Below are 23434 nucleotides of genomic sequence, written 5' to 3' on the forward strand. Positions count from 1 at the left end.
ATCTCTGTTTCGCTTGAAAAGCAAAGACCCGTTAGAGGTACCGTTCGCGATATCGGGGGCACGAAGGGAGTCCCTCGGATCGAAAAAGAACGGCCAAAGAAATTCGAGAAAACCTACGACGAAAAAAAAAATCGATCCGATTGTAAGAGCAGGGTCGATGGACTTAGAGAGACAGAGAGAGAGAGAGAGACCTTTACCCCCGGTCCGTCTTGAATCCAGCCCGCTCGCAAACGGGTTCGTTTTTCGGCCTTGTTTTTTTCACGACGCGCGTATGCACGCGAGATGCGGCAGGCCGTAGAGGGCCCGTAACGATGAAAAACAGCGCTACGCAGGCGAGGCCTGGCGCCATTTTGGATCCTTTGTACGGACGGGGACATAGATGCGTCTCGATCACGTCGAGCAGAACGAAACGCACGGTGGTGGAACACCGTCGGGGTTAAAACTCGAAAAACTCGGCGACCCCGCGAGGAAAGCCCAACGACGAAGGGTTTTCGAATGGGGAGAACGGGTGGAAAGAAAGCAGGCAGAGGAAAAGGAGAAGGAAGGAATGAGGGAGAGAATAGAGAGAGAAAGAGAGAGAGAGAGAGAGAGAAAGAGCGTGCGCGAGAGGACGATATAAAGTGGGGGTTTCGTATAAAAATCGCCCCCCTCTACCGGTGCGCATGCCGGTAGGTCCTTTCTATTCTTCTGATATCCTGTCGGGGCCCTTGGCCGGCCCTATACGCGCCCCGATGCTCCAGTCAGCATCCGAGCATGGACGAAAGCAGATCTCGGGCACGGCGATGAGAATCGATTCGTGTCCTCCGGACATCAAACGAGAGCGTCGTGTCGCGAGGACGAAGGGCCCCCGCGAAGGAACGGGCGATTCCGCGTCGCGTAAGGTTCGGATTCGCGATCAATCCCCGCGATCGAACCCGCCAGTGAGTTCAATGCCGACACGAGCGGCCGCGTAGATCCGAGAGAGAGACGCAATAATCGAAGGCAGGCCGAGGAGCGGTAATGGCGCACAAAGGTAATTATAGTCGTTCCAGGCGGACTCGCCAGCGATTTTCAAGCGAGCGATATTATCTCTTATCAGCTGCTGTTCACGAAAGATGTAAATACAACGGCGATAAGCGGATACTGGCGAGTCGGAGGTCGCGGCAAGTTACACGCACATGACTTCGCTACCGAGATACCGGACGATTTCAGGGAACGCAACCTTGGGAGCTGCTCTCTCGACTCTTATTCCGAGGCTCGAAAATTGAAATCTCGATTATATTCCTATCTGGCGCAGATCCGCTGGATTCGTCGTTGCGCTGGAATTCACGCCGTGCTCTTCCACGATTCGCGAATCGGTCGCGCCAAGATTGAGGAAAAGATCGGGACAAATATGTGAACTACGCGTTATTCGTGACGATGCGTTGAATTACGCCTGATAAAATGAGTCAGCCTGCGAATGAATCGCGCGTCCGAAGGAACGTCCTCCGGCCGCGAGACGCGACGATAAACGACGCGACGACGTTCTATTATGGATAAGACGGTATTTGCGATCGCGTCACGGATCTGTCCATCCCGCGTATGTCGATACGGACGCGCGCCGGGAATTTATCCGTTTTCGCCGGGATCGGCGGCGGCTGCCACGTACGGCTGCGACGGCGGCGTCCGATGCCTCCTCGGTCGGCGGAGGAAATTGCCGCGACCCAATACTAATGGATAATGGAATTACTGGTTACGGTCGGAGCTCGCCCTGGGGATGATCGTAATTCGATTGCTCCGATGTGTCCTCTGGACGTTTTGACAGGACGGATGTCCTAACAAGGACACTGCCTCGGGATATCTTCGACGGTGTTTCCTCTATGCAGACCGTCGGGTCGTACGAGGGTTACGGTTGGGTCGCGCGGAAAAACGCGGTGGGAGATTCGGAGTCGCGGTCGAGCTGGTTAAATATACCACGCTAGGGGGAGGGGGGGGGGTTGTTGTTAACGTCAGGTCGCAAACATGAAACCGGAGTCCTTGTCTCTCGAACGTCGCCCGGGACACGGGTGGTGCTTCGTCCTCGACAAGTATGCCGGAAAACGTCGCATCCTCCGATTAAGTTCGAATCGAATTCCTCGTTCGAACGAAGAACGAATAATGCATTTCTCACCGGCCATTCTCTCTATTCCTCCCCTAACTCACTCGTCCCGCCGTGAATTAATGGATAAATACTGTATGCGGCGTAGGTACAAAAGTTACGAAGTTGCAAATTAAATTCAACTCGGAGGAATTGCAGTTGTCGACGGACACGGTTAAATCATTAAAGCCGAATTGGATCGATTTTCAAGTACCGAAGTTTCCCGCGTTGGATGTTAAAAGGAAACGACGGCATCTCCCTCCTCCCCTATTCTTTCTTTTTCTCTCGCGCGCGCGCGGACTATCACGGGGAATCGATTTTCCGGCCGGTCTGGTGTATCTTGCTAAGGACATAAGAAGGAAAATTAATGTGGAAAACTAATAACCTCGGAACGTTACCCGCAGAGATTCCCGTGCGCGTCCTTCCCACTCGTAGATGGAAATTACAAGGACGCCCGCAATAAGGGAGCCACCGAGCTCGGCGATCGCGACATTACGGATGTATAGACCAATTTGTAAGCAATCCAACCTATATTCGCGGGGCAATATTATATTTTTACGTTATCTTCCTCTCCTAAGCTATTCACTTTCTCCGTTCGCCCCCACTTTCTCCTATACGTAATCTTCGTACGAATGCGATCGCCCTCCGTTTTTATGCCGGAGGTAATTGTCGTCATCGGAAACAGAAACGTATTGCGTATTGTAGGCATTGTACGCGTTTTGCGGCGTTTTGATAACGACGACGGGAATGGAGTTTTTGTTTCGTTCTCGATGGCATCATCGTGAAATAACCATTCGAAGATATATCGTTCAGGACAATCGACGAATTCAATATGTCGTGAATTTTCGAAATTTCCCTTTTTCGAAAAAAAAACTCTTCAAATTATTAGGAACGCCAGTTAATTCAGTCCGCGAATACTTGATCTTTCCTTTAATTATGTATGCAATTGGATTGCAAGTTTGCAATGGAGATTGGATAATTGGATAATTTTGCACCGTTACAAGCATGAAAGTAAAAAAAAGATTGATTAAATTAAGTAATAATTAAATAATGTCTTTCTCCTATGATTTGTCCTCAGAAAAAGATTTCTGGTGGAAGATTGTGGCTGATGGCGAAAAGTAGGTTTTATTACGAGAACGATAAACACAAAAAGTCGTAAAAATTATATTGACCGTGTGAAGGGATATGAAGAGAGGCTTATATTAAGGCATGATTGCTGGAAACGTATCAAATGGTCAATAACTGTCATAAATAGCAACTAGACAGCTTGAATAAAAAAAGTTCTGGAAAAAGGATCACTTTGCGGCCATAGATGTCGGCCAGTCATCTCGCTCTACGATAACACACGGTCTCATGACCCTCACGGTGAAAGAAACGATTAATCTTTTGAACTGGAAAGAGTTTCGCCGCATCTGGCTTATTCACCAGATATCACGTCAAGCGATTATCATTTATTCAGATAAAACAGCACACTTTGCCAATTCCGAAACATGCAAGAACTTCAAAAATTTCCGGACGACTCTTCGTCTCCAAACCAGAATCATTTTTTCCATAACGGCATTCCAAAGCTGCCTGATAATAGGCGTAAAGTCATCAAAAGCAATTGAAAATCGTCAAAAGCATAGTTGAAATTGCTCAATTGCATTAATCGGAAATATAAATAAAGAATTTCGTTAAAATTGAAGATAATTGAGGCTACAACTATATAAGAGAAATCCAACCCAGATGGAGCACACTTGTTGAAAAGTGAATATGAGAATTTGATACACGATTTAGAAAGTATAAATAACAATAAAATTCTTCACAATTGTAATTGTACATGAAACCAAGCACGATCCATTTTCTTCCCTTTAAGGGCATTCATTGAACCTAAGCGCAATCCTTAAAAAAAATGGACAAAGGTAAAAAGAACTCAACTAATAAAAAATGTCTTAATTAATTTCAGACACCCATAAAACTTGGATCTTTTTGTTTTATGTAGAAAAATATATAGACTGCCCGTTGATAGCAAAATCTCAAAAATCATAATTTTTCGGATCCTTCTTACGCAACCATAGCCAATCAAGTGTCTTCATAATAGAAACGCAGGCACGATCAACGATTGCGCCGCACGCAAAAAGCGACCGAAGACGCGCGCGCGGATAAATAGGCGGGTGATTTATGAAGTGGCGAAGAGACACGTGTCTCTCCGTCGTCCTCCTCCTTCGCTCACCTTAAGCTCACGGGGGTTGCCGGGGAGCTCGCGCGCAGGGGTTGCAGAGGGGTCTACGCCTGCCGACAGTTTTGGTCCAACATCTGCCCCCGAAAAAACAAAAGCCCATTGTCGCTAACGACCGGTCGCGCGTCTCTTGTTTCTAACCGAGCGCTTTTGAATCGTAGGCGCATAACGGATCCGAGAGAGCCGTCCATTCAGGCTACTTCGCCGGCTCCTTCCTTTCGCTGTCGCGCCGCTCTCGGGGCCGGCTCGACGTAGCCAGCTCGGCCGATTCGTTTTTTTCTCTTTTCTTCCTTTTCTCCTTTTTCCCTTTTCTCCATCAACGCGCCAGCCAACGCCACAGAGGGACCCGGACGCGGCCGGACGTCGTTTCACTCTCCGGGATTTTTATCGAAAATGTTATCGGATTTTTAACGCCGCCGCGTCTCGCTTCTCCCTTTCTCCTTTTCTTCTCGCGTTCGATCGTCGGCGACGATCTCGGACGAGTGCGATTAAAATCTCGCGTTCCTACGAAGAATGCGGGACGTCGCTCGGGGCGCAATTGTCTCGTCCGAACACGAGTCTCGACGCACCGAGAGAGAGAGAGAGAGAGAGAGACTCCGCGGACTTATCTCGCTTCCTGCTACCGTCGCTCTTCCGCCGTTGAAAAACGAGAAGGCGCAGATAGGAATTGCCGCGAAAAAAAAGGAGTTCCACGACGCACCTCGGGGTCGATTCCGGCCGGTGAAGGCCCGAAGAAATAGATCCTTATCGGGATCTCGCGGCCGTACGCACGAGGCATGTGAAAATATCCTCCGACGAAGTCTGGAATTTGTTCGAAAAATGTATCGTTGCAGGATGGGCAGCGATATCACATGATTCACGTGGAACGTTGCCGTGGAATCGCAGCCCGCCGCGTCTCGGGGTGATTTCACGACGAAATTCATTAGAGATTTATTTTCGCATTTTTACTTTGGGAAAATTCAACGAAATCTAATATATTCAATGTCGCAAGTGGCTTTAAGATAAAATTTATCAAGGATGTATATAAGTAACACTCGCATCGTAACATTGCTGAAAATATGACAGTTCCGAAATTAGAGTCTGCCTTTTAATACACGAATGGAGCATCGAAGATTTCCCCGAGCGCAAGAATAAAGAATCGTCCGCGAAATAGCTGCGATCGATGGAAAAAGGTCCGTGACTCGCGTCCCACGTCCGCAAATCCGTGTTCGGCCCATCGGTCAGGGGTGTAACTCGGACTACAAAGGGTTGAAGCGAGCTCGGGCTTGCGCCCTGGCCAATGGTCAAGCGAGCTCCGCCCCGAAAGAATCGAACGGTCGCACACAGGGAGGACGCGAAAGAAGCGAGGAACGAGAACGGAGGAGGAAACGGGTGGTAGCAGCTAGGGGTAAACAAACAGGGGTTGGCGTAAAGGCTGCAAAAAGAATCGCACGAAGGCGAAAGAGACGAAGCCGGAGGGGTCTCTCGGTGGAAAGACGTGCGCGAAAGCGAGACGCGGGATTACGCGCGCGGGAGGAAAGACAAAGGGGAGAAACGAGGGTGAGGACGACGAGACGACGCAGGGCGGCGGCGGGGGAGGTGGAGAACGATCGCCAAGACGCGGCGGAGGGTTTTTCTTGTTTCGTCGCGCGAGCCTGGCAGCCCCATTCGGACAGATATGGATACCCGACTCGCCGAAGGAGAGAGATCGATATACGCGACTCCCGCCAATCTCTATGTTAATGCGCGAAACGCACGAAAGAGAAAGGGCGTGAGACGTCACGCAAGAGAAGCCCCGCGCGAGGAACGGTATTTCTCTCTATCTCGTGAAGGACACTCAAAAGTGAATTGTTACGTCTGCGGCTGACCTCCCGGGACCTCTGCCCCCTCGGACCGACGGTGAATTATAACGGTTGCGTAAGAGGAAATTAGTTCTGTTTGTTATCCGGGGAAAGTCCGCTCGCGCGCGCTCGGATTAGCCGGGATACCGACGGCCGTACCTACGTACCGTTGTCGAGTCGCGGGCGCGGAAATTGAATGACGAAAATGAAAAAGCGGCGCAACTCGAAATCGATATGTTTGCAGGACGGACAAAGATTTGTTGTTTGCCGTTCGTGTGCAATTGGCGTTCACCCGTTACCCATCGGGCGAGCGATCGATGCGCCATGAAAGAGTTGTTTCTGATCCATTACTCAGTTGTATCGAAATGTAGAGATTTTGTTTGAAACTATTTTATTCAATCGTGTTTAATAATAACACCCCGAAGGTTTTACAGCCGTCGAATTTCATTTTACGGCCGTCTGCTAAAGAAGTCCGTTTGCATAAAGCCGCGCGGCTTAACATCTCGGCGCGGAATTACGGCCGCGCCGGATTAATGGGTATCGTAAATTGCAATGATTAATGCCTCGCTGCGAATAATGCGCGCGACATATGTCTACGATCGGTTATATAACGATATCTGTAACACGTAAATATCGATAGTAATAAGCCGATACTGACGTTGCTTTCACCGCTCGCCCAGCCGGGGGAAACGGTAATTGAAAGGTTCCTTCGCGATACAATTGCGGTAATACGCTGTTCATTATGTTATAGCACAATCGAGTACCGTCCACCAACTTTGCGATGGTCCACATAGAGACGGTGCTATTTTCTCGTAAAAAAAAAGAAAAACGACGTTGGAAATGTGACGTTATTACCCGCATGGCACAAAAGTTAACGTTAACATTGTTGCTACGTTAGCAACGTTGCAGCAATGTTACCGCAAGCTTCTGTGCTATATGAGTATACACGTCCGCTTATTATTATAATCAGAGAGCAATTATTCACGAAATATTTCACCTCTGAGAATCCCGACACGTTCAATCGCATCGATTCGACAGCTATCGACACCTTGTTTTCGTTGTTGACGAAGAAGCAAGCTTCCAATTCAAAGTGAATAGATGTATAGATATTAATCAATTAGTTAAAAGTTTAATAAAAAATTGATTCTTTGTTCGACAGTTGTTTCAATACAAGCGTTTCGAGCGACAGTGCAAAATGGATAAAATTGGAATTCGCGATTAAATTCTTTTTTGGAAGGAGAAACAGCGGAGGGAAAATCTATAAAAGGGTTTTTCCTACACCGGGTGACTCATATCCTTCCTATAAAACCATTCGACTTTGGGTAAACGAATTCAAGCGTGGCAGAACAAGCATCGAAGATGCTCCACGTTCTGAAGGTCCGAGAACAGCTGTCACGACAGAAACTATCGATAAAGTTCATGATACGGTTTTGTCCGATAGACGAGTGAAAGTGCGCGAGATAGCAGAGGCCATGGGCATCTCAACTGAGCGAATTCATTTCATTCTAACGAATTGAATATGAAAAAACTTTCCGCAAAATGAATACCGCGTTTGCTCACTGCAAAGCAAAAGCGTATGCGAATATCAGCCGACTGTTTAGAGGTGTTGGAGAAGAATTCGACGGATTTTATGCGGCGTTTTGTGACTATGGATGAAACTATCGACTACCTTGGATTCACCATTACACATCTGAATCAAAAACGCAATCCGAACAGTGAACTGAACGAGGTGAAACAGTTCCGAAAAAGGCGAAGGCCGTACCATCGACCGGACAGCAGGTGATGGCATCGGTTTTTGGGAATGCGAAAGGAATTCTCCTGATCGACTACCTTGAGAAGGAAAAAAGCGTTACTGGCCAATATTATGAAGCACTTTTGGAGAAGTTAAAGGCAGCGATCGCGGAAAAACATCGCCTGATAAATCAGCTAAAGCTCTCTCGGATTTCCATCTGTACCCGAAACTCAACATTTTCCTGGCCGGAAAAAGATTTAGGTCGAATGAAGAGTCGATAGAGGCTGTAAACGACTATTTTGGGGACCTCGAAGAAATCCACTTTCGGGAGGGGATTGGAACCTGAAGAAATGCCGGGGGAAATAGTATTGAGCTTCGAGGAGACTACGTTGAAAAATAAAGTACTTTATGAAACTAAAACTGTTGTCCTTAATATCAAACCAAGTTACATTTCAAACCCACCCTGGTATCATTTTGATTAAAGCAACTAACCGTCGATCGGATTAAACGCAAATTCCATAACACGACTGAACGAGACACGTCTCTCTCTTTCCCTGTTACAGCGGAAACCTCGCAAAACACCACGTCCCCAGACACCGTCCAATGCGGGGGCTGCAGGGCGTCCTACCCCCTCGGCGAGATCGTCCGGTTCATCGAGCACAAGGTCAACCACTGTCGAAGCACCCTCCAGGGCTGCCACAGTCCACCGGCGACGGCTGCGCCGGAGGACTCCGATCCGGAGGATGCCCTCGCCCTGAAGACCACCGATCCGGACTCGAAACTAAACTCGGTGCCCAGTATTTCCGCACCGATCAACAAGAGAAGCGGTCGACTGGAGAGTCCGCCGACGCCGCAGGGCCCGGGACCGGATACCGGAAGTCCGATCGACCTTAAAGCGAGCGCCAGTTCGACGCCAAAGAGACGGACGGAAGCTCCGGACGAGGACAAGGAAGACCTCCCGAAGAAGCAGAAGACCGAGTCTGTGGACGCCGACACGAACACAGTCAATTCCGGTAAGATCTCGCGATCTTCTTGTTTCCGTCTTTTCCTCCTCACGGCTGCGACGCGCTCTCTAAAGCGCAATCAGTGTATTATCATCGAAAAGCAATTAATAATTACCGGTATTCATGATTATGAGTACAGCATTGCAAATCAGTGAAATTTCGTTGCAAAACTCTATCAATAACAACGACTGTTTCTCTAACTACAGAAAAATCAGTGAAAAAGATATTTATTACTTCTTTTTTACTATCTTAATCACATTCTTAACACGTTGTCAATAATTTTATCGCTGGATTATTTTACTGAATCTACGAATGATTTTGCTGTGAGAACAAATTAGTAAATATAAGAAAACGCTATTTTCTTCTAAACAGCAAATTAACACGTTCTAACGGTAAATTCACTTAGCAGAATATTTTCTATCCTGGTAACAAAATTATTTCTGCCCTAATTACGAATAATCCGCTAATTTGGTTATGCCAGCTAAATTTTATCATTGTCGCAACAAATATGATGTAGCAGCAACAACAATAGTTTTGTTACAACAGCAAAATTATTTCTCTCCGTATATAAACTACGCCAAATACGATATATGATTAAATGCATATACGTACATGTATATATAATTCTACTATGAGACGCGTAACAATGATTTATAATGAATCTTTCACTCGCCAAAATTAGTCAATAAGGCAAAAGAGTTACGTGCTTTTCCATTAAAAATTAGTAAATACTCATCGATTATCGGTATAATATTGTTTTACTTATTCAATCAGTGACATTTTCACTAATTTAACTTAAAAGAGCAAATTTTTTTCGCGCGATTTTTAAAAGCGCGCTCTGCTCTTTTCCGATTATTCCCGAATAACGGATTTTAGCGGTACAGGCATAGCTCCGAGAAATTCGTGAATAAAACTGTTTAATATCTATTATATCAGCATGTTATTAATAAACTGAAGAAGTAAAGTCCTCTTTTATTGCACGAATTCTCTCACTTTATCTCGAAACATGAAAGAAATACATATTTTTAAGTAGGAATTATCTCTTTCTCCCCCTAGAATCACGAAAGTGATTACATTTCTCGATGAAAAAATACGCACGCGAGAAAAGGCGCTCGTGTTTCGCCATCGGCAATTTCTTTCAATGAATAATATCGGTACATCAATGAGCAGCAGAAAAACATTTCACATTCGAAATCGATAGTTCGGCGCCTTTTCGTACACACAAATGAAATATTCAAACGACCTAGTCTGACACGACCTAGTCAGATTATCGTCCATGGTATAATTCGGAATTTCTCCGCTCAATTTTGCAGTCAGCTCTTTGTTACAAATTTGGGCGCGCGGCACGAGGACGGCGAGAAAGTGTGTCAGGATTTTTCGTCGTTGTAAGTGTGCGTCGCAAAATCCATCGTTCGCCGGTTCGAAACGCTGCTTTGGCGAATTGTCGGCCGCCCGGACGGGGTGGAAGAGAGGGTGTTTTAAAGTATCGTTATACGGGGTCTGCCATGTGATGTCGAACCTGGTCGAGCGGGCACGAACAATAGGTCGGTGGATTCGATTTTTGAGTTTAAACCACCCGCTCGAGGATTGGGGTGAACCTGCCCCCCGCTACCTCCGCTTTCCCCGTGCCCCTCGTTCCTGTGACCCCCTTTAGTCGGGGACCACATTGTCGTACGTCGAAGGGTTTAACGCGCGAGCGTCCTCATTCGGCGACGCGACGCGCTGGATAAAGTACTGCGTTATCTTCTACGTTCTCCTTTGTGCGACTTCGAAACCGAGCCGGAGCGCTATAATCGAACTGATCGCGATTGTCGGGGAGCGACAAGTTTCGTTCTCGATATTTTTTCTTCTTCCTCGTTGTAACTCCTGCAGTTCGCGAACTCACATTAGCGCCTTCGCGCCGCGACTCTGCCGCGACGTTTACTTTATGTAGCACGACAAATCTGATATCTCTCTCTTGTATATTGTTTGTATAGATTTAAATTATTAATGTTGCAATCTTCCTCCTCCAATATAGATGTCATCTTTACGATGACAACCAGGATGACACAATAAATTCTATTACTATGCAAATTCATTATGCAACGATAATTTGGTAATAGTTAACCTAACTCTTTTCGGAACTACTTCCGCGTACTATATGGCTATTTATTTGATTAAAATCGGATAACAAGATCGAGTCGGATCCGATCGAGTTGGATCTGTGTTCTAATGTTCCCGCGCACGCTTGTGAAGCGTTGTATATCAGATATTTTATATATTTTGCGACATATTTTGTTTACCTTTAAATACTTCCTAACTTATTGTGAGAATAAACGTGCCTGGTCGAGAAGATCAGTTGAAAAAACCACAAGATGCTCCTACCGATCGGATCCGATCTACTTTGTTATACGCGTGATTGCATGAACCTTGTTATTCGAGGGTTAAAAATATCCCGAGAATGACACGTGTTCGTTATTATAATTTCAAGCAGTTCGTCGGAATGCGTTTATTGCTGTTTACGATGAGTGTAAATCGGACTTGCTGCTTTAAATTTCGCGAAACCGTCGAATCGACATCGAGGATTGAGGTTTATTCCGGTTAACTTCAAAGAGTCCGTCGCGGCCTCAAACGAAATTCTCGCCGGCGACACCCTCGATGAATCGAATGTCTCTCCTTTGAGATTCTTATGCGACGCTTAACCGTGCAAATTGACGCAAGAACCTGCTTTGCAACGCAGAACGGATTTCTCCTTCGCCCCCGATGACAGCCACCGTCAGTTCTTCTATTTTCCCCCGCGATTAAATTATTTTCACCTAATAACGGCCTCGAAATTTCAACGGTTCGGGAGGAATGATTTTCTTCTTGATTCAATTAAGCGGGGCAACCGATCGTACATCTCTTTAACTCGGTTTAGGCGAACGAGAGACGATCTCGGGGATTCTCGTGTCGACGTTTAGCTTCGCGTATCCACCCGTAGAGAAAGGAAGGGAACCTCAAATCGAGGAACGACTGTGGCAGTTAAATTTGTAGCGGCGCGGAAAACGAGGGCAGCGATCACGATGGAGCATAATTGCGCCTCCCGAGGAGCGGCGCATCGCCGGTCGCTCGCGCACCGGTGTCTCTTTAAAGTTTCATCACGCTCCGCGGAACTCGCCCCAACCACCCTTTCACTAGCTACACGTTCTCTATGGCAGCGAGACAGACAGATAGAGAAAGCGAGAGAGAGAGAGAGAGAGAGAGAGATAGTTAACCCTTTCCGAACTGGTCCACGATCGCTATAAGAATGCTCCTCGCTCGTGCTCATCCCTTCGTGCGTCCGCGCCGGGGATATTCCCCGGTTAAGCCCCTTTTGTCGCCTTTTTTGTCGGATTTTTTTGCCGCCGGACAACCGCGCCGAAAAGCCCAATTAGAATCGTCCTATTGTTCGGCCACGTGGTCCGCACGAGCCGTCCACACGAGCGTGCCCATATGGGCGGACGGTGTGAGTGCACGGTCGATTCTCGGGCGTTGCATGCGAACAGGTAAGGCGACGCGTATCAGGAACACGCACGTGGGGTGGCAGCGACAGGACGTGCCAGGACCCTCGATGCTCCGGCCCGAGAGCCGTGGATCCCTTCCGCAGTTTCTGCCGGCGTTTTCCCCGGTAGAATCTCGCTGCGCCGAAAAATGGCGGTTCGATCGGCGCGATTTTGCCGTCGGCTCGTCGATCGCGCGGAGGAGGTCCGTAAAAAAAAATCTCCTCATCGCGTTTACAACCGACCGTCGATGCGTCTCTTCGTGCGTCGTGTGGAGAAAATTATCTTCCAAAAAAAAAAAAAGGGCGAAGCGTTTTTAGTTCTTCTCATCTTTCGTCTAACCGGATTCGCGTCGGCAGCTTGGAAAGATCCGCGTCGTAGATGGAAATTCGGGAAATAGAGGACGAGCGGAGGAGCGCGCTTCTCTCGCGTAAAAGAATGACGCGCGCTCGGAGAAGGAGAGAACCCGTGAGGGACGCTTTACATCCGGCGGGGGGCCGAGGGGGAGCCCGGAGATGGCGGAGGACGAGGAAAGGAGCGATAATCCGTCGAAATTGACACCCGCCAGCGCTCCCGGTGAGATGCAGATTTGATCTATCTGTCACGTTTGTCTGGGAATATTAATTCTCAGTCCGCGGGTGAGGTTTTTCTCTGGCAGCTTTATGGCTCCTTCTCGCCCTCCTCCCCGCGCCACCCTTTCCCGCCTTTCGGTCCCAGCGAAGTCGACGACTTCCCGGACCGCCCGAGGTGAGCGGAGAATTGCTTGCGAATTGGCTGCCGCTCGGGGTTTCGGGGTCCTGCAGCTTTTTCGTCCTTCTACCTTCCGTTTCCGCGCCGTTCTCGCGCGGAAGGAAACCAATGACGGGAGAACGACGGGCGCGCGAACCGGAAACCGGCGTCGGCAACTTTTTCCGCATTTCGCGTTACCGTCGGGACCGGCTCGTTTGCGCTTACATCGTTACTTTCTTCTTTTTCTTTCATTTTTCGTTCTAGCCGTAGCACTTTGATATTCGGCCAATTTATCGAGCAATATACGAAGCCTGATTGCCACGTGCGTTTACTACGAAATAAATGTCGTGGCAAATCTTGTGACTGATGAGAATAAAATGGAAGAACAAGCACGCTGATGTAAAAATCAAGCCTTCAATATGGTCGGCCCTTTGAGGAGTTCGCTTCCGTTTCGACTGCTCCGGTTCATATTTTACCTCCTTTCTTCCCCGACAATGACAAGGTGGCTGCATCCTCCGCTTCCTTTGCGTTTACCTCGCGCGACTCGTAAAAGGAATCTCGCGAGTAAGAGAGAGAGAGAGAGGAGAGGAGGAGAGAGGGAGAAACGTCATCAAAGCTTACAAAGCAGAAGTTCAATATACAGGACTTCAACATGCTGCGACGCGTTTAAATTACCAGGTCGAGTGGCTTTTTGATTAATTTTTTTCCTTACGTCCTCGACGTAAGACGAGTCCGTCATTCACCCGGCTTCCTCTCTTTCTCTCGTCGTGTAACATTGCGAGAAGAATGAAGCAACTATAAAGGTGGATCAGGACGAGAGGATGCAGAGAGAGATAGAGAGAGAGAGAGACAGAGAGACACATCACATTACATCCCTCGTAATTCCCAGATAGGAAAACGTCGCGCTTCCGTTTCGTTTTCGACGCGCGATGAACTCTCGACCCTTCCGTTCGCGGACGGACCCGCGTGAATCCATTTGCCTTACGCGAGTAATTCATAATTTCGCGTGCTCTCGATACTATTGTCCCAGTTCGGCGGACGCGACCATTCCGCAACGACGCGGGAAAGACTCGTACGGTTCTAATAAATTGAGACTCGACCCTGAAGAGAGGGGTTAATAGCCACGGTGGTCCGCTCGCGAGGTTTGCGGTCGGACAGGCAAACTGAGTAACGGAGGGCATAAAGGCGCGTGAAACGCTCTCCGAGCGATACTTTCGCGGAACTATAGTGACCACAAGGAGTATATTACGCGAGCATTCAAATATTCCTTCGGAGAGGACGGAATCGCGCCGGTCACATACGCGATTTTAACGGCTTCGGCTCTTTGTCGCTCGACGGTTCTGCGGTAGGTTGAGAGACGGTCGTAAATAAAAATTCGCTGAAAAGAAATCAGTAGGCCGCGGTTAACGGGCGCGATACAAACCGGATATTAATAGCGATTACGCGATTTTTCGGTTTTCGTTTACGCAGACTCTCTTTTACGCCGTTTGAGATTCATCATCGTTTCCGACATTATTTCTAGCGTGATATTTATTATTACCGAAGCATTTTAATACACTTCTCTCTCAATCGTGCGGATCCTTCTATATTTTTAATATGTTTCACGGCTCGTGCACGCGAGTAATTTATTTGATATATTTTTCCATACTATCCCCCCCCCCTCTCTCTCTCTCTTTCTCTTACCTTCTCGGCTATCTTTTCACCTTTTTTAACTTATTCGATCAATTCTTCTCGGCTACTTATTAATGTGTTTCGGGCGTATGTCGAACACTTTTCATTATTGCGTGGCAGTTATCTCGGCTGGTTATTTAATTAATGGGTCCAGTAAAATGATTAAAATCACCCGCAAACTACCCACCTGGACATGATCCGCTACGCGTTTGCCCCTTTTAAGTACAGCCCTTTATCAACGACAAAGTGCATACGTCGCATACGTTGGCTAATCGATATTTTAATATTGTCACACGCCATACCGGATTAAAGGCCTTTGTGTATGTTTGTATGCGCGTGCGTGCGTGCGTGTGGAACGTGACGTCACCGGGCGGCAGATGTGTCCCGTCCAAAAAGATTTCCGGGAGCGCGATGCAACGTCGCACGAACGCGATTAAAATTCGCCCGCGCTTAGGATACGCCGGTTAATGCGATGCTCATAGTTACGCTAACCCAGCCGACGATTGATTTTAATAGTTTGTCAACCCGCGACGTATTTGTCTCAGTCGTTAACACCGCGGAGATTTCTCCTCCCGTCGTTAGATACGTTGGCACTGTCGTCTTCCCCAATCGAAAAGGATTTGCACGACAGCTATTGGATTGATTTAAACCGTGTAAAAATATTCCGATGTGATCGTATTCATGAGTTTCGCGAAATAAGCGAGTTTCATTTACTGAAGCTTCGTGTCGGCATCGGGAAGGCAAGTTTAAAGAGTCTGCGGAAACGTATTTCGACGAAGGTTCCGCATGACGATAGGGGGAGGGAGGCAGATTCGTGTTAAGTCTTCCGTGAAAGGGTTGAGAGGAAGTATTTGTAGGATGACCAGGCCTCGAATCGTTGTTAAACAATAGCATTCCGAACGATTTGCCCGTAAACGTCGCATGGGCCAATTTGTCGGGCAATTTCTGAAGAAAATCGTTCGGTCACTATCGTCGAAGGGCCGAGTCTCATGTGCAGGCATATCGTTCATTTGGGCTGTCCCTTCTAAGTACAGCTCTTGTCCCCGACTTGCAAATTCCTTCCCGACAATGTACCGCGGTTTTGCAAAGATATTAGAGAAGAAGTCGGTAGTTTCATCGAAATTGTGTGCTGAGAAACTGTGGGAAAAAATCGTCTTAAATTCATACGTTTAAAAAATATAAACGACGTGTTGCGGAATTAAGGAATTCCCTTGGATAATTTTCATTCTTCAGATATGCAAGAGGTGTTTACTTACTTACTTACTAAATAGACTAGACTAAAGCTCTGTCTTAGTTTTACTTGTAAAAGCGACTAAAAATGTATACATGTGTGTATGTGTGTATGTGTGAGATAGATTGACTGTAAAATAAAAGTTTATAAACTCACTTTGCGCAAGTAGTGATACACAGAAAATTTAAAATTGCACACACTAACTACACGAGACCTCGTATTAAATCGCCACTTTGTACGTTAAGTTAGGAAAGTTAATAATAATTCCATTGTTATCCGCTGGCTTGCGACACTTAAGTCTAGTTTTTCATCTTCTGATTAACACGTGGTTTATAATCTGATGATAACGTAAAAATAATATTTTTACATTCCTAGTTGATCATGAAATTTTAAAAGTTACCGCTACATAACCATCAGTTTAATTATTAACCGTGAATAGAAAAACGCAACTTTTGCGTTGTCATCAGTTTAAGCTCTAACCACAAGTTAACCAGAAGATGAAAAACCTTAGTAAGCCAAATATCGTAGTATTACCCGGTATATTACCGACTATTCTATATTACCGGCACTTCCTCTATATGGACTGAAAACAATTTTTCCGCGGAGTTTTAACATAATCCTCATTTTTTTAAATCGATTTAGGACGATTCAGAAATCAGCCCGTCGAGTGATTTCACGACGTCGTCGGAAGCGCGCGATCGCACACTACGTGTATTGAATTCCCCATTTATCCAGTGATGGAGCCGTAGCGGGAACGATAACGTACGCTCGCGTTTCCCAAGTTCCAGCCGGCCAGCCAGCCATTTCCCATAGACACGGCCAGGGAAATCTGAAGAAATAATCCTAACGGATGGCCACCCGCGAGGTTTGCATATGAAAGGCGCCCGCTCGTGAATCGATACACCTTTATTATGCTCGAGCACTTGGTTATCTCTTCGCGCCGTCCCGTCGGCATTCTCTCCCCGGGGAAGTCGGCAATATTTTCGACTTCCGGGGGAAAAAAGGAGCCGGCCGGAGAAAGGGACGAGGGCGCGAAGAGGCTGCGACCAGGCGGTTAACGCCCGAAGCGTGAAACAATATGCCGCGTTTTCGCGCTCCGCCACTCGGGTTGCTCGTCTCGGGGATGATTCAACCGCTGCTCTCTTTCTCACTCTCTAATTTTTCTACCCGGCGCCGAGACCCCGGGCCAATTTCTGCTTCTCGCCCGTCCTTTCGAAGGATCCGGATGACTCGGGAAAATTTCGAAACTTTCCCGTGCGAGCCGCCCGATTCCTCCGCGTTGCCGCGTGAACGCCGCTGGTCGTTTGGGTTTTCGATTTAGCTTGTAACGCCGAGAATTACAGAGGCGCTGTGAAAGATCGATTTTAAGGGGAGGAGCGGAGAGATTTCGGAAAATCCCGACGACTCGACGCCCGAATTTCGCCGCGCGGTTTAAGTTCGCGTAACTTTTCGACTATTTTAGAACGTCGCGTCGCGAAGTCCGCGCGGATCTCTCTCGCTTATTCCTCGGCGATCTTTCCGCCTTGTTCGTCGACTTTCTCCTCGCTCTTTCCGACAATCGAAAAATCGCGCGCGTCAATGGGATGAGATCGCGACGATCGTCGCTCGTTCCGCGCACGACGCACGAACGCTGCGAGCGTAATCCTGGTGAAAGGTCAGCAAGAACGGCGAAAGAAAAGTCCCTCGCCCACTGTCGGGCTCGTTATTCTACTTAGCACCTTGTTACATACAACGAAATGTGTTCTATTGTGTATTGTCGCGGGATAAACTATCATTTACCCGCTGACGGCGTCGGGTTGTTCCTAATTTTATTTAGGATTCATTGTCTTCACATCCTGCTCGTCATCGGGCGATCTCTCGAAGCCTCGCGTTTCTACGAATTGCCCTGAGTAATCTCGCGTCGACGCCGTTACGTGAAGATTGCACGAGGAAACGAGGAAGTAACTCGTAAAAGCTGCCGAAAATACTTGTCACATTCGCATATTATTATTATTATGCGATTTATTATCCGTATTATCCGTATTATTTCATTGGACTATATTTATACGAAGCTAGCTTATATCTCTTTATGCATTTTCACCGGCCATACCCTACAAAATTATTATTCTTGTTACATTTATACTATAGAAAAATAAATATATCAAAAAAAAAAAACTATAAAAAAAGAAATCAAAATCTCTAATTGATATTACACATATTTCGTATGTCGAAATCTAGCAGAAAAATTACTATAAATGGGTATCCTTTATAAATAAAACAAACTACACTTGGAGAAGATAAAAAGAAATAATAGGATAAATAAAATAATTCCCTTCGATCGCCGAGAGAATGATGTTTCTTCAAGCTCCAGCCTGTGTCGCTAAAAATACGCCGCAATCCGGCGATTGTTCGGCTTTAAGGCGATCCCAAGCCGCTAACAAAGATCTCTCCCTATCGCGAACGGCCATTTAATTAGGACCACTTTATTTTGCTGCAGCCTTTTGTCTCCGGCTGACTTTCCTTCCCGTCGCCGTAGTACCGCGAGACAGTAAGGTACGACGAGTAGAGGAGACCGAGACTCGGAACTTTTTAATCTCTTACAAGAGGAAGCACCCCTGCCCGCTACAGCGCGCTCATATTTATCTCGTCTAAGAAGTTTCTTCCCGAACAACGCTGCGAGCGTATTTATTCATCCGACTGCGGCACGCTCGTGTTCACGAACTCGCCGAGTCCGGTCCTGCCGAATTGAAGGAGAAAGGAATCCACGGCGGGCCGAGGGCTCTTTCGTAGTTGGCAAGTTTCTTTAACACTAGGGCAACCGATACGCGCGTGTCTTGTATTAATCAAAGAAGATTGCACCCGCGTCAAAAGTGTATCTTTCATTCGGAGCGGGATTAAACAAATTTCGACCTCGGCACGAAATTTTTCCGGTAAAAGAGAACGACTGAGGATTTTCGTATAATAAAAGATTTTCGTAGTGTGCGTGTGCACAATCGATCGCAAAATGTAGCGTTGGGTTATTCTAGTCACTGTTATCACTAGTAGAAAGTAAACACTGTTTTTAATTAATTTCAGGCGCCCATTAAAGGCTTGGATTTTCCGTTTTATGCAGAAAGACTACCCATTGGTAACAGGATCAACTGTTAGAAATTAGAATGGGTCAAGAACTAAGTATGCTTGTTAAGTGCGAATATGTATTTTAATTTAGGAGGGTAAACATACGTTTCACAGTGTCATAAAGCACGCGCCGACGTTCCAGCAATTAAAATATATATTCGCACTTAACAATCGTACTTGGCTTCCACTGGCCTATTCTACTTTCTAATAATTTCGTGGGTTGGATTCTTCCTGCTTAACTATGACCACGTAATCGTGTGGCGTGCGTGTATATTGCGTGATTAAAATAAAAAGAAAAAAAAATATATATATAATTTCACAAAAAATGATTAATCGACGTCTCAAGAGACCCCGTGCGGTATCTGTCGGGACATAAATTCAAGCCGCCCTTCTCCTCGAACGTCCGGCGTGAGACGCGGGCGAATATGCTCGCCGCGTGATGTCTCGCGGTGTTTCCACCCGCGAAGTGAGGGTCGTTCTTAAGCACATGGCGCGCTTGCATCCTCCGCTTTCCGTCCTTTCCCGCTTTCGATTCGGCTCCTCTCATTCTCGCCGGGATGGGGCGACGCCGAATTAATAAAATCCCACGTAGCCGCCCCGGAAGAAGTCGGACGTCTGCGGAGCCGCGCTACGTGGGGCGTGAAAAATGGCCGAAAATCTGATATTCCGGATTAAAAACATTGAAATTCAAAACCCGTCCCTCCCGTGTCATAAGCTCTCTCGCGCGCGCCATAGGGTAGGAGGGTCGAGAAGTCGTTAAGGGTCAGTTTCAGCCGCATGCCGTGGTGAACCGACCCCTCCCCCCTCCCTCCTCTCCGCGCACCGTCGACCGTCGTTCACGAGGATATTATTTTTAAGCCCCCGCAACGCCGGCCCGAGGCGCAATTTGACACAGACGCGCCGTTTGAATTCCGAATTCAATCGGCCGGGGCCGATCTCCGTCCCGATTCCGCGAAATTAAGGGTGGTTCGAAAATTGATAGCGGGACTCGGGGGCATGCAGGCGCGCGCGCGCACACACATACACATGAGCGAGCATTTTACGAGCTGCCGTCGTAAGCTCGTGAAACCACCGGGAAGCCTAAAATCCTGTCGTCGGGTTATTACGATATAACCGGAGTCTTATAATCATCTTATTCGCGACTGTGATCCTTCGAATTATAGTGCGATCCTGTCGAAGCCCTTCTGTCTCTCTCTTTTTCTTCCCCTAAAGTAAATTTTCATGCCCGTAATATTTGTACAATGATATACAGTCTTCTGCAAGGGACAAAAGGTGATTATTGAGCTGGTGGAAGTGAAAATCATTTCAACACATACATTTAACTTTACTACTACTGGGTGGTCGTCTGTGTATTTTCGAACTCGTAGGGAACGCGATCGTAAGCTCAGGACAAATCGGACGTGCCAGGGCGATCCGAGAAGCTTCTTCCTAATTGAAAATGTCTCTCATCGATTGGTTGGACAAAAGTCTGTCGCTCTCTTTCTTTTTTAAATTCCTCGCTAAGCTGACCTCGCTCGCAGCTCCGCTGCTTTCGCTCGGTCTTGCTCGCGCTCGCTCATTGTGCTCATTACAACGGCTTCGCGAGATTTTCCCACACATATCGCTAATAACGTACTGCGGAAGGAAGCCGCGCGGAACTTAACGATATCGTTTCTAACGCAGCGTTAACTCTTCAGAAATTTGGCAGTCAGGCAAATTTGAGGAATTAAGCTGACGGTCACGCGTGAAAAACGTAATCGACTAAAAAAGCTCCTACGAGCCCGGAAATTAGACAGAATCGAGGAGGCTGAGAGTCTTCCGAATGCCAAAAGCGAATCTTTCGAGCGCAACGATGTGACGACTACGACCCTTAACCGCCGCGACGTCGGTGTGTCTGTTTCAGAGCCAAGGTGGCTGCAGTGCTCGCAGTGTTCTCGGCGGTTGTGCTCGGCGTGGGAGCTCCTCCAGCATGTACAAAGCATGCACGGCGCCCGCCTCTACTGCTCCTCCTCCTCGTCGACGAACTCCTCGTCGAACACCCCGGCGCCGAGTCCACCGACGCCTACGCCGACGCACGCGCACCACCTCAGCCCGCCGAATCACCTGAACCTGAGCGGCAAGTCCACCGGAAGCTCCTCGGCGGCGAACTCATCGGGTGGCACCAACACCAGCGGGAGTAGCGGCAGTCGGCAGCAGCTGCAGACCTCGGCTTCCCTGGTGGGCGATCCTCTCCACAGTTTCCTCAGGCTACCGCAACACCTCGAGCGAAGTTTCCCGCCTATGTTCAGGCCTGATTTCCTCACCCTGAATCCCTTGGCGGGGTACAGGGGCCTCCAGGAGCTGCAGACCGCCACGAGGAACCTGCAGAACCTGGGCGACCCGCTTCGCGGTATGGACGGCTTGAATTTGGGAGATCCGCTGGTACGCAGCTCGCTGGACTCCCTGAACAACGCCCGGAACCTGGCGAATCTGGCCGAGCTCTCGCACGGCCGCGGCCTCGCCGGCCAGGCACACCCGCCACCACTCGAAGCGAACCTGGATTTTTACTCGGCGCGCCTAAGGAGCCTCGCTAATCCGTCCTTAGGCGCGGCTCCACCTGCTAGCGGTAATCCTACTACGAATCCTCCTCCCCCGCCGCCGGTGCCGCCGGTCCCAGTCGCCGGTAGTGTCCAGCAGCAGCAGCAACAGCAGCAGCAACCACAGCAACAACAGCAGCAGCCGGCGCAGCAGCAGCCACAGTCGCAACAGCAACAGTCACAGTCACATTCCCAGTCGGTGGAACCTCCCAGCCCGGCCACGACTAACCCTACGAATCTGACTCACGGCAGTCATCAGAAGGAGAACTCACCACCCTGCTACAGCCAGAGTCCGGTTGGTCATCACAACAACAACAATTCGACGGACAGCGAGAAGACCAGTCCACCAGTGGCCTCCACGCCGATCATCACCGATTCCTCGTCGGAAACGGTGTACACATGCGAAGTGTGCGATAAGAAGTTTCGTTTCCAGTCGAACTTGATCGTTCATCGTCGGAGTCATCGGGACAAGGAGAGGCAGTATCAACAGCAGCAGCAGCAACAGCAGCAGCAGCAACAGCAGCAGCAACAGCAGGAAAGCACGCAAGACGGCCAAGGCACACCGACTAGGTGCGAGGTGTGCGAAGTCGAGGTGGCCAGCTTCGCCGAGTTGAGGAAACACATGAGGAAGGAGCACCAGGAACACTTGAACTCCGCCGCAAGTCCGCAAGGCAGCGTCGAGACGGTACCGGACGACGGGTCCAGCTGCGACGAGAACATGGACCTGGACGAAATCGAGGAGAACGAGCAGAAGAACGAACGAGAGGACGCGGAGGAGAACACGCCGGAGGATCTGAGCACCACTCAAGGGCAGAGCGGCGAGGAGAGCGGAGGTCGGCTGGAGAAACCAGCCAGTCTGGTGGGTGATCTTATGGAGAAGTTCGGACTGAGCAACATCGCTCAGTATTCGGAGGCTTATCGGCAAGCCCTGCAGGAGAATCACCGCAGCGGCTTCCTGAAGACCGAGTCGCCGTGCAACCTGACGAACTCACTGAACAACAACAAGGAGAAGGAGAGCGCGCTCTCGCCGACGAATTTCAACTCCTCCACGACACCGAGCATCTTCTCCGGCCAGGGGTTTCCCAGGTCCTCCGGGCCGGACTTCGGCGGTCTTTGGCTACCTAGTCCGCATTATCTGGAGAACAACGAATTCCGCAAGGCGTCCAAGGCCACGACCTCGACCCTGGCACTCCAGGGTCTGCCGAGTCCGCTGCTGAAGAAAGAGCGAAGCGGCCGGAACGACACCTGCGAGTATTGCGGCAAGGTCTTCAAGAACTGCTCGAACTTGACGGTGCACAGACGATCGCACACCGGCGAGAAGCCGTACAAGTGCGAGCTCTGCTCATACGCGTGCGCTCAGAGCTCCAAGCTGACCAGGCACATGAAGACCCACGGCCGGCACGGTAAGGACACGTACAAGTGCCGCTTCTGCGAGATGCCGTTTTCCGTGCCGAGCACGCTGGAGAAACACATGAGGAAGTGCGTGGTGGTGGTGCAACAGGGTCCCAAGCTGGACATACCGTATCCGGTGATCAAGGACGAGGACTCCTCACTCAGCAGCAAGGATACTTGATCCTGGAACGGAAGCCTACCGCCGATCCCGCCGCTGTGGCCGCACAGGCCGCCTTACCCGGTGTACTAAAGACGGGGATCTTCCTCCTCAGGGACCTCGAGAACAAGGGAGATTCTCTGAGTCGCGCGAGGCCGGATTGATCTCGCCAGGGACGTGCGCGCTACTCCGACAGCGCGACTTCAGCAGGATCTCTCGACGCGAAATGTCCGAGGT

General features: G+C 48.6%; 1 protein-coding gene across 1 annotated transcript; it reads left to right on the plus strand.

Moving 5' to 3' along the window:
- Positions 1-999: 999 nt before the first annotated feature.
- LOC106745916 (B-cell lymphoma/leukemia 11A) lies at positions 1000-23227 on the plus strand. Its single transcript, XM_014621920.1, has 3 exons — positions 1000-1012; positions 8429-8878; positions 20976-23227. Exons 1-3 carry the CDS (start codon positions 1000-1002, stop codon positions 23219-23221), a joined length of 2709 nt encoding a protein of 902 aa, XP_014477406.1. The 3' UTR covers positions 23222-23227.
- The last annotated feature ends 207 nt before the right edge of the window (positions 23228-23434 follow it).

Source organism: Dinoponera quadriceps, unplaced genomic scaffold, assembly GCF_001313825.1.
Source record: "Dinoponera quadriceps isolate SergipeBrazil2010 unplaced genomic scaffold, ASM131382v1 scaffold1872, whole genome shotgun sequence".
Lineage (NCBI taxonomy): Eukaryota > Metazoa > Arthropoda > Insecta > Hymenoptera > Formicidae > Dinoponera > Dinoponera quadriceps.